General features: G+C 34.8%; 1 protein-coding gene and 2 pseudogenes across 1 annotated transcript in view; 1 reads left to right on the top strand and 2 right to left on the bottom strand.

Moving 5' to 3' along the window:
- Positions 1-4150: 4150 nt before the first annotated feature.
- LOC108766631 (replication factor C subunit 5-like) lies at positions 4151-6013 on the bottom strand (annotated as a pseudogene).
- A 2728-nt stretch (positions 6014-8741) lies between these two features.
- Positions 8742-9481, top strand: LOC108766630 (ERI1 exoribonuclease 3-like; annotated as a pseudogene).
- A 105-nt stretch (positions 9482-9586) lies between these two features.
- Positions 9587-11297, bottom strand: part of LOC108766629 (spindle defective 2) — a 4980-nt gene continuing 3269 nt past the window's right edge. Inside the window, 9 exon segments of the mRNA XM_018516040.1 lie at positions 9587-9738; positions 9740-9784; positions 9787-9837; positions 9839-9944; positions 10062-10255; positions 10327-10344; positions 10347-10467; positions 10553-10750; positions 10829-11015. Of these exon segments, the coding sequence (XP_018371542.1) occupies positions 9610-9738; positions 9740-9784; positions 9787-9837; positions 9839-9944; positions 10062-10255; positions 10327-10344; positions 10347-10467; positions 10553-10750; positions 10829-11015 (1049 nt within the window). The 3' untranslated portion in view covers positions 9587-9609.

Genomic DNA, 11297 nt, shown 5'->3' with positions numbered 1-11297 from the left:
CCGGCCGTTGAATCATTAACGCGCTGCTGTTTTTGGTCGACGGTCAGCAAACACGGCACCCATCGCGCCAATAGCTTTTTCATCTCCAAAAGATCGTGCAAAATGTATCCCGCCCGTTTTTTTGAGATGCCCACAGCCTCAGCTAACTCGCGCAACTTCACTTTACGATCACTCAAAACGATTCGATGCACTTGCTTTACGATTTCCGCATTCGTAGCCTCTTTTGGCCTTCCAGAGCGAGGTGCGTCTTCGGTGCTTGTACGACTCATTTTAAATTCACTAAACCATCGATAAACTGTTGTTCTCGAAGGAGCAGATGTGGGATAACATTTCTGCAACCATTGCAATGATTGTTCAGAAGTTTTTCCCATCAAAAAACAATGTTTGATCAAGATGCGATATTCCTGTTTTTCCATTTTTTTTACGAAGGCGAAAGTAGCGTCACTCAAATGACTGTAGCTTGTAAACAAATGGACGAAATGTCATGAAACTTCATACATAAACTAGTGACAGATGAGCCTCTCGAAATGAGTCATGTTCATTTTCTAGTGGCGCCACATATTGAAAAATCCCGGGACTTTTCAGCCCATGTGGTACTTTGATTAAGGTATTCATTCATCTTCTCTTCGAAACAAATCGATTTTCGAGACGAAAAAACGATAGGAATTAAGTTTAACATCTAATATATCATTTTATCCTTGTTCATTATTCAATGAACAACAGAGACAAATGACGCAACATACGCTTCATGCGTAACTTGGAACGCACCTCACGTATATCACACATTGATTCCGAAATAATATCATTTTATAGTTTTAGTTTCATTGGAAATCGGAATGAATTTGGCACATCATTGTTGAATTAATTCCAATTTTCAATGAAACTAGAGAATATACACTTTTTATTCGGTATTTTAAATATGTTTCTAAAATATATTTCTAAATTTTACTTTTAATAATCGAATTCATTACTTTACTGCGGTAATATATGTAACATTACTTACTGCTACATACATGATGTTTAGAAAGTAGTGATAAGTCTTTCGTACAGAGGCAGAATGGACTGAGAAGAAAAATCATCTATCATTTTGCAGTTCTCGCAATAATTAACAAGATATTAATTGCTAAAAATTGTTGAAAATTGGTCTTCAATAATTTTTAACTATTGCGAAAATTGTAAAATGGTAGAGAACTTTTCTTCTCAGTTTAATCCATTCTGTGTCCCCTGTGCGAAAGATTTACCATTACTTTCCAAATACTCTGTGTATATATATATATATATATATATATATATATATAAATCGTATAATAAGGGAATTTTCTTTACGATTGAATTTAATACTACTGAAATGGATGATGATAAGGTAGGTAATTTATGTATATGAAACTAAACGCATTTAATATTGTGCAATAGTAAATGTAAAATATGTGTGAAGGTTTACAATACCCCAATTACCTCAAATTTTAGTAAAAATACACTCAATCGATATGTTTTTGTGTAAAAATAAAGATTTAACGAGAAAAAAGTATCTCTCTGTCCAGTGAACCAAAATATTAATCTTTAAAGTTAACTACTTTTTAAGTTAGGAAATCTGTCACTTTTAGGAAAATGCATCGATCAAGTGTATTTTTACCAAAATTTGAGGTGACCGGGGTATCGTAAAGCTTCAATATAAAGCTTTAAGCCGTAATTATAACGAAATTAATTATGTCTACCTTTGTATCGTTATGTTTGCAAATTTTCACTTTTTCAACAGTGTACAAAAAGTACCTGTAACAATAAAGACCTATTAAAAGAATTCATATGAATCAGCGCTGTTTTAAGTGTCTTCTTTTATATACTAACTTAAAAATAAGAAAGTGAATGGGAGAGTTATTTGTATTTCATGATTTTCAGGTAACTTGCGAATTTTGCACTGAAGAAAACTGCAGTATGTTAGCGAACATGTATGTTACGACGATATAATAGATTTCTCACAGCAAGAAATCCAGTATGATAGTGAACATGTACGTTACAATATTGCAGATTCGTCACAGCAAGAATACGTTAATGAGCCATTAAACATGATTGAGGATATAGAAAGTTTTATTGAAACGGTAAGGCAGACTCGAATACTATGGGATCGTACAATTCCGTATGCAGAAAAAGGAGCAGCCAATATTAAAATGACATGGGCTGATATAGACAAAATATTTAGTAGGTTTTGTTATGTTATTTAAAATATTTTTTAATTTAATGTAAGAGAAAAAGATTTAAAGTTTCAATCTGCAGTCGATTATTATAGGAATATATTACAGTTTAAAACAATTCATTTTTACGATATTTAAACTTTGAATGCTGTTTTCAATATAATAAAGATATAATAAAAACCATGTATTATTCAGACGTAATACCCGGGACATCACAGACCGAATGGCGGAATTTACGGGACACATATGTTCGTAAACTAACGGAACAAAGAAAGTATGTAGCAAGTGGCAGTGCTGCTTTGTGCCAGCCGAAGAAGGAATCGTGGCCTTACTTTGAAATTATGGAATTCCTACGTCCATGCATGTCTTTCGAACGGTAAGTAATATTTATATGGGTGGTTGTTTGATTTGTAATGTATGACAAGAAAGTATTTATCATATTAGATACAACAAAATGTGTATATTCTTTAGAACTTACAGATATTCAGGCTCCAATTGAAAATAGAAGGTCATGTTCGGAAAGACAGGGTCACTCATTGTCAAGTAACAACCAAACGATTGAAAATAGGTCATGTTCGGAAAGAAAGGGTCACTCGTTGTCAAGTGACAACCAAATGACATCGTTTAAGAGGCCAATAGAAAGATATTCTCAGGAATTGCAGTCATCGAAACCTGTATCCGATCGCGCTTATCCCCGACTCCGAGTCCTATCAATTCATTAAGTAGCAGTGCTAGTGATGCTTCTCAAAAATGTAAGTCTGAATTGACTAATGTAGTAATAATTTAATTTTTTTTTAAATTTCTTACAAGTACTCTTTTCAGCGAAACGATCGCGTATATCCAAAAAAGTTTCAACAAATGAACAATCACCTTTCGAAATCGACATGAATGAGCTGCAAGCGATAGATGCGGCTCTCAGCGATATACCGACATCCGATCCGCCAGGTCCAGTTGTAATAACATTTACAAATTACTTAGTATTGCTAATGAAGCAGCTACCGAAAGAGAAATTTGAAATTTTACAAAGAAAAATTTTAAGGGAGGTGCTCGATGTTGAAGATGAACGCGTATAAAATTAAAATTGTAATGCTTACAATATGTACTTTTTTTTAAATAACTACAATAGATTTGCGCACCATGTATACGTTCATCTTCCCAATCATAATACTTACGATATGTACTTGTTTTTAAATAACTTTATTATAAATTATCTTTACAATCTTAAAAATAACTTTTTAAAATGAACAAAAGATTAAACGGTAATATACAAGCTTCGAAGCTTGTATATTACCGTTTAAAAGATATATTTTTATAGTTCTATTATTTCCGGATAAAAAAAAGTCTTATGGGTAATGAAGTTATAGATTGATCGTAAATATGTAATCAGCTCCATTGTATTGACAATTTTATTTTTTTAGTTTTTATGACATATATGTAATATCTGATGTACTTATCAAATATTTCTAGAAAAATAAGGACTGTTATTTTTTCACAAGATTTTTTGTTTTAAAAATACTTGTTGGAGAGGGAGAAGAATCGTGACGCGCTTTGACTAGGGACTTTAAGATACATTCATTGGCGGCATTCATATTCCCCAGTTACTATGCGTGGGCCCCCCCCCCCCCCTTTTCCCGACTACGTTATGTTCGTCCTTCATTCTATTATCTGTTCTGTCTGTGACTCTTTTTACGTTCTGTTCTGTACTTCGGTATTGTGTGATCAAACTTATATATTTACTCGTGTGCACCCGAAAGATACTGTGGATTTCTATCGGCCCCATCCTTATATTCAATTACAAGATCTCATTAACTGTAACAATACTGAACTTTTTTTAAATAGTAAAAATATCCTTATTGTTCACATATTGATGTTGCTAATATAATATATACATACCCCCTCCCCAAACCTCATAGTTTTTATCTTAAGAAAGCATATTCAGTATTTTTAGATTTACAAATCTTTCAATCCACGTAACAGAAGGTATCAATATAATCGCGAACACTGTAGAATGCAGATATAAGAGAATTTAATTGAATATCGTCGCGACATCCAGAAGCCAATCTTTTCTCTATCTCTGCCATTTTGCATAGTAAGTCCATAAATAACTGATTAGGAAGATCAACTAAAAAAGTACTTATTAGTAATAACTATAAACATTTCAGATATATATGTACATATTGAACACAATACATACGTTTCATTACATACGAATGAACTTCTGTTAATATATCTTGCAGCGCGAGTCCCTTATTCAACTTCAGTTCTTGAATCTCTGCATGATATATATTAAAGATTATATAAAATTTGATATAAAAGCTAGTATTCATAGCTGGTTCTTATATTTAAGACTGTCTTAAGTGTAATCCTAAAATATCATAAACCAATCGCAACAATATTAGCATTTTAAAACATTAATTGAGACGATCTTAAAGTGTAAATACCGATCGAAAGAGCTGCCTTATCTTTAAAATCTGTTATTGTAAAAGGATACTTTTGCAGCATCTATCATAAGACTCGTTTAGCAACCAGTTTACAATATTAGTTATGTCTCTTGGTAACGGATATCCAACACAATTATACACATTCTCCAAGTTCACAGCACCATAAGCGAACCATGTACTTTGAAGTACGCTTATTACTTTTCTCATATCACCACCGCTTAACGTTATTAACGCTTGCTTACCGTCTTCCGTAACTTTTAAACTAACAAAAGTTTTTCATTAACAAAAGATCTCGGGATAAAAAAGAATCAAGTAATTAGATATAAAATATATCTTTATTCACACACTTCTCCGCTTCAATAATGTGATTCAGTCTTGGTATCGCTTGTTCCGCTGCAAGAGGTAGGAATCTAAACCTGGTGCAACGAGAGCTGGAATAATCTTGCTGAGGTAGTTGCATATAATACAGAAACGCACATTAACCGTGTATTTCTCAATAACTAAAATTAATATTGGATTAACATTTATTTGTATTAATGTCTAATTAATAATATCTTACAATCCACATAAATATTGAGATAACATATTTACTTCTTCTGAGTGCATTCTGAGCATCGTTCGTCGTAGCATCGGCTTCATCCAGGATAATTAATTTAAACGCAGATTTATACATAGCGCCTCTACTGGCAAAACTCAGGATTTGGTCTCGCACGATGCCTATACCTCTATCATCGGAAGCATTTAATTCTAATACTTAAATACATGTAAGTAAAGTAAGGAAAGTAAGGAATGAAATGAAGAGATATGGAATTATTCAGTGACAAATACACAACCACTGAATTGAACTGAGCTGGAGTATAGAGTTTACGAGCACACGCTAGTATAGTACTAGTCTTTCCTGTCCCAGGTGGTCCATAGAGGAGAAGATGTGGCAGTTGATTCTCATCAATAAACTTGTTTACTGTAACAAGCAATTCCTTTCTCATCTTATAATAAAATGCCTTACACACATTTACACGTCCTGCGTTTAGTTGCGTTCTCGTTTACTTACTCGTCTTTATTATCGTCTCATGGGAAATAAGCTCATCCAGGCTTTTAGGACGATACTTTTCGACCCTGAAATACAAGATTCTCAGTCGGTGTTGTCCTTGTTGTCGACGTCCCAAGCTTCGTACTCACCATGGTAAATTTACTTGTTCATCGCTGGACGTCATCGTGTCATAAAATCGTCGGCTCTCAATATCTCGTTTGACTTTTCTTGGAGTAATATCCACCGATTAGTGGAAGTGGAGGGTAATGCGCCTTTGGCTTTTAAGGTTATATCACGCTCGAACCGTTTGAATAATTTGAAGGTTATACTTTTGCCGCGAGTTTCGCCGGTTGCTCCGATTGCGCAGAATATGGCGACGCAGTCACACTTTGTGTTGTGTGTTTCACAAACGTGAAATCGTTCCAACACGCGTCTACTTATCGCACTCGTGTTCAAATTTAATCTTCTCTTAACAGAATTGCTGATTCACAAAAAAATTGATTATCAGGTAACATTGGAAAGTATATTGTTTTCAAACTACGAAAGTTCTATAATCTTCAAGTGTGGATATGAATTATTTGTGGAGTCTCTGAACTCTCGTCACTCTTCTGGCCTCGCAAACTCGATCGACACCTGTTTTTAAATCAAACTTCAACAGCAAGAACGTCTACATTGTGGAGAGCAATTATTTTTATTTCCTTTTTTTTATATTTAAAAAAGTGAAAGTTTTATCCACTGGTGTGCAAATAAAAAAGCATATATATTACTCTCTAAAATTTTTAGAGTGAATCTTACCCTAAAGAATGAATTAATCTCACTCTTAGGCCCGATTCTATCGATGTAAAATTAACTTTCATTTCGGTTCATTTTATCTTTTTCTAATTCTAAAAATTAAAAAAAGAAGAACAGTAAGTTAAGATCGAGGTTAATCTTATGTTGGAGAAACTAGACCTTAAAGACTGAAAATTGTGTCTCTTTTTTCGTATTGGCTCAATTTTTACACTCTTTAGAGAGTGCGAGATCTCCTCCAAAGAATTTAAAGAATAATTAAGCCTTAAGCGATTTCCCTTTTTATGTCAAAAGTAGAAATTCTTATCCTATAACCAGTGTGCGATAAAAACATTGGTCCATTGCAGTTAAGGCGATGCTAAAGCTCCCTGTTTTACCACATTTCTATTCGGTGAAAAATCTCTGTATTGGATGTACGGATTGCAAAAGTATTATTACTTAAATTATAGTACGCATCAACAGGACCTCAGCTGCACTGGATTTTATGAGAAAATCGAAAAAAAATTAAAAATTCACTTACTTTTGGCTCGTACAGCTGTCACCTCAGATATGTATTTGATATAAGAGTTTTAGAGTCCATATCTTGAAAATAAGCGTGCAGCTGAGGTCACATTATTGAAACGAACGATACTGAGTTTGTAGAACTAAGATTGAAAGTCTAGAAAAGCAATATTTCCACCGAATAGAAAATACGTGTATACTGATGCTTTGCGAAGACGGGGACTGTCAACAGAGCCGAAATTCCGTGTAGCAGTAGTTGCGCGGTCTTGCGATAGATGGTGCTGGCATATGTTAGATAAGAACAGACGTATGCGTTTGAGTAAGACAGAATGATATACATTATATAATATAATGTAAAAACTAAATCAAAGATGTCACCACTATTATCGAATTTGGAATTAAAAGAGTCTGTACTATCGACCTTGATTGAGTTGGGTAATCGGTTTAGCATCCCCTTAAGGGGATGCTGGAATCTTCTTTTTAACCGATAAAGCAAGCGTTTATGTTCCTTGCGCAGTTCTTCGAATTAGTTGTACAGAACAAAAATTCTTTCTCCACGATTGAAATATCCGTGCTAATGTACCTGCTCCTGGTGTATTTTGTGTCCAAAACTGGGAAAAATAATAAATTACAGATTCCTGTATCCATGTGCTATCAGCTCACCAAACATTTACTTCGTGAAAAAATTATATGCACGTTATATGCTCGAAATTAGGGCAGGAGCACATGTAGAATAAATAGACGATTACAGTCGTATCTTTAGAATTAAGTTTTGACGCCTAAATAAAAAGATTAGCGCAAGGAACGAAATTGTGTGTCTAGCGCGTGAGAAATCGACGATGTATGACTGTTTAGCCATGAAACCGAGCAGTATTTTAGATGATCTCTTTCTAAGAGATGGCGCTGCAATATGTTAGATAAGGACAGATGAATGCGTTTGAGTGAGACACAACGATATATAGGCTGCGGTCCACTTAGCGCTTCAAACGCTACAGAGCATTTGTAGTACTGATATGACTGGTCCATTTGATGCTTCAGAACGCTCCCAACAAATCTGATTACGTCATCAATACGTCATCGTTTTTGCTCCCACTTCGCTTCAACTGCCTCACCTCGGGAGATGGGTTGGCTGGAGCGTTCACGTAGCAATTGTAGCGTTCGAAATAGTAATGGACCAATCGGAGCGTAGCATTTGGAGCGTAACGTTCAGAGCATTTGGAAGAAGCAAGTGGACCGCAGCCATAATAAGTATAAAAAATGAATGAAAGATGTCACTATTGTCGAATTTGGAATTTAAAAAAGTCTGTACTATCGACCTTGATTAATAACTTCGACCGTCACTCCAGCATCCCCTTAAAGGTAAATTTTCACGGGCTGCTCAAACCGGCTGTTTCAGCGACAAAAAGAATCACGTGGTCAAAATTGACGAATATCAAATGTCCATTTTGATCACGTGATCCTTTTTGTCGCTAAAATAGCCAGTTAGAGCAGCTCGTGAAAATTTACCTTAAGGGTTAAGGCTACTCGAGATAGTGTTTAATCACATGTTTCGCAGTTTCGATAGCGATTCGTACGCCAATAACCTTGATATAATAATAAATACAGCATATTTTGCATAAAATTTAATCTCGTGATAAATTCATTCTCAATTGATTGAACAAACAAGTTCAATCAGGTTACTGAAAAACTGAATAAATAAGGGACGAACTAGGCCAAGCGACTTGATCTAAAAATATTTATTTTGTTTGGGAACTACATAGGGACACGATTCACTCGTACGTAGGGATAAGTATGGCTCATCGAATTCTCCAAAGGTATTGCCCAGAACGATGATCAATCGTTCCCACGAGGTAGTACAAAAGTTTGAATACCTTCTTGTAATGGACTTTGAGGCCACGTGTGAGAGGTATACGGTGCTCAAGCCGCAGGAGATTACTCGAGCTACCATGCGCGCGGTGCTGTCCATCTGTGATTGGAAACCGAAGGAAGGATATGTTTCGTACATATGTGAAACCCAGATGTCCATCCCACCCTCACGCCATTCTGCACAGAATTAACTGGGATCATGGCGAGAGACTGTGGATGATCAGCCTTACTTCGCGGACGTGTTTTCAACTTCTGCGAGTGGTTGACTAAAGGAGGATACTTTGACAAACCTGAGAAAAGCTCGTTCATCACGGGCGGTAATTGGGATTTAAAAATGATGCTGCCGAGTCAGTGCGATTTAGATGGTATTACGTTACCGGATTAGTTCAAGCAATGGGTAGAGTTGAAGTATTATACATATTTTGCGAATCTACCGGATATTACCCTAAGGGCTTAAAGGACATGCTTGCGCGATTGAATGTTCCATTAAAGGAGGGACGTCTACATTCAGGGATTGACAATGTAAAAAATATGGTATCGATAATACTACCTTTAAAAGAGAAATACAACACGCAATTTATATATATAAAATTACTTCATCATTAACAACTTCTGCGATAAACTTAAGTAACAGTTACAAACAGACTGAAATAGGAATGTATTGAAGAAAAACACGTGACAGTGTGTTTGTTAAAAATTATTAATAAAATATCGTTTTTGTAAAACTCTTAAATTACAATAATTATATAAATAAATATTATTTTTCTCGCATAACCGATTAATTATTATCGCCTCACTGTGACTTGTTAATCAACACATCCTGTTTATTGTTTTCTGTATAAATCGCAAGTACAGCCTGCATATTACGATCTAGTTTCTGTGAACACTGTATCTTTAAAGGAAAACTCTCTTTGCTAGGTATATAACATTCCTTCTGCGGGAACAACACTGAAATAATCTGAATTTGATTGAGACTGGTCTGAAATGGCTCGGCTGTTTTGAAAAAGCTAAGAATAGTCACTCATTGCTTCATTCTTTACTGGAGGAGGAGTCAGAGCGATGATGGACGGAGTTACAGTGAATTGATCTCCTTGCAATTCAGGGTATTGAACTTCATATTCTATAGTTCTGTGTAATAAAATATTAACAAGATATTTTAATAAGAAATCTTTAAGTTGACATAGTTATAAGCGTAATAAGAAATATGCATACTAGAAGAAAAATACAAATAAAAAGATCTCTTACTGAGAAGCTAAGAAACTTCTCGCACCACCTGCTTCATCTAAATGAGTAGTGAGTCGCTTATAAGAGACCCCGATACATCTCCGATCTTCATCGGTATCATAATGAACAGGCAAAGTATCATCCGCGCATGCTTCCACTGTGAGCATTATCTCATGATTGATGAACGCCAGTACATAGATCTCATTTAGGTTTAGCTATTTAAATACACTCCGTCATTATTACATAAATGGTAATGAGGCTAAATAATATAATTGTATATACTTACGATAGAATCGCGAATTAATTGGTTATGCCAGGAATTAGTTCTCCAAGAAAAATTTTACATATAAGATGCACAATATTCTCGAATGCTTCATTGTCATTTCCAATCGATTCACCCGACTATTTCAATTTATTATATAATCTGACAAAAAAAGTACATGTTTACCAGTTTGAAAATTAGTGCCAATAAATGTCTATTTGTCTGAATACATAGCGTACGTTTTATTCCACGTATTCGCTAACGGGTTGGTTCATCGGCGTAAATAACATTTATCGTTGCCACATGCGAAACTTCCGAACGTTGCAATGACGCAAAGTCTTCTTTCTTTGGACGAAATTGTATTGTTACTTCTTGAGATTCTTTAGGATTAAGTATTATTTCTTTTGGATTTATACGCCAACTAGAATCCATTATTGGAGAAATAACTAAAATATACAAATGCGTTTATTCCTACGTAACTCATTTTAATATGTAATATATAAATAGAATTAGTTTAGTCAAATCTTTAGGTATGATTGTGACTTTGGCAAATGAACGTAAGTTGCCAATGTTATCCAGTCTAACACTAGCGTTCAAAGTCATAGTTTCAGAATATAAATTGCCAAGAGACAACCATAATTTTTTGCTCGAATCTTTAAATAGTCCCGAAATTTTTACTTTACCGCAACCTCCGTATCCATACAAAGGTATCCAGGGAATGGAAAGTTACTTTTTAAAAGTAACAAGTTACAGTTACTCGTTACCGAGTAGGAAAAGTAACAAGTTACCGTTACTAGTTACCGATTTTTAAAAGTAACTCGTTACAGTTACCGTTACTTGAGAAAGTAACTTTTCGTTACTTTTCCGTTACTTTTTTTTAAATCGACGACCAACAATCATAGCGGACGAGCCTAGAGGCTTCTCTAATCTCAAGCGCATTGTAAAAAATTGTGTAAAATTATAACTATTATGCTGGATAATTTTGAGATCCACTA

The sequence above is a fragment of the Trachymyrmex cornetzi genome, unplaced genomic scaffold (assembly GCF_001594075.2).
Source record: "Trachymyrmex cornetzi isolate Tcor2-1 unplaced genomic scaffold, Tcor1.1 scaffold609, whole genome shotgun sequence".
NCBI classification, from domain to species: domain Eukaryota; kingdom Metazoa; phylum Arthropoda; class Insecta; order Hymenoptera; family Formicidae; genus Trachymyrmex; species Trachymyrmex cornetzi.
Note: the sequence above shows the minus strand (reverse complement) of the source record. Positions and strands in the feature narration are given on the sequence as shown.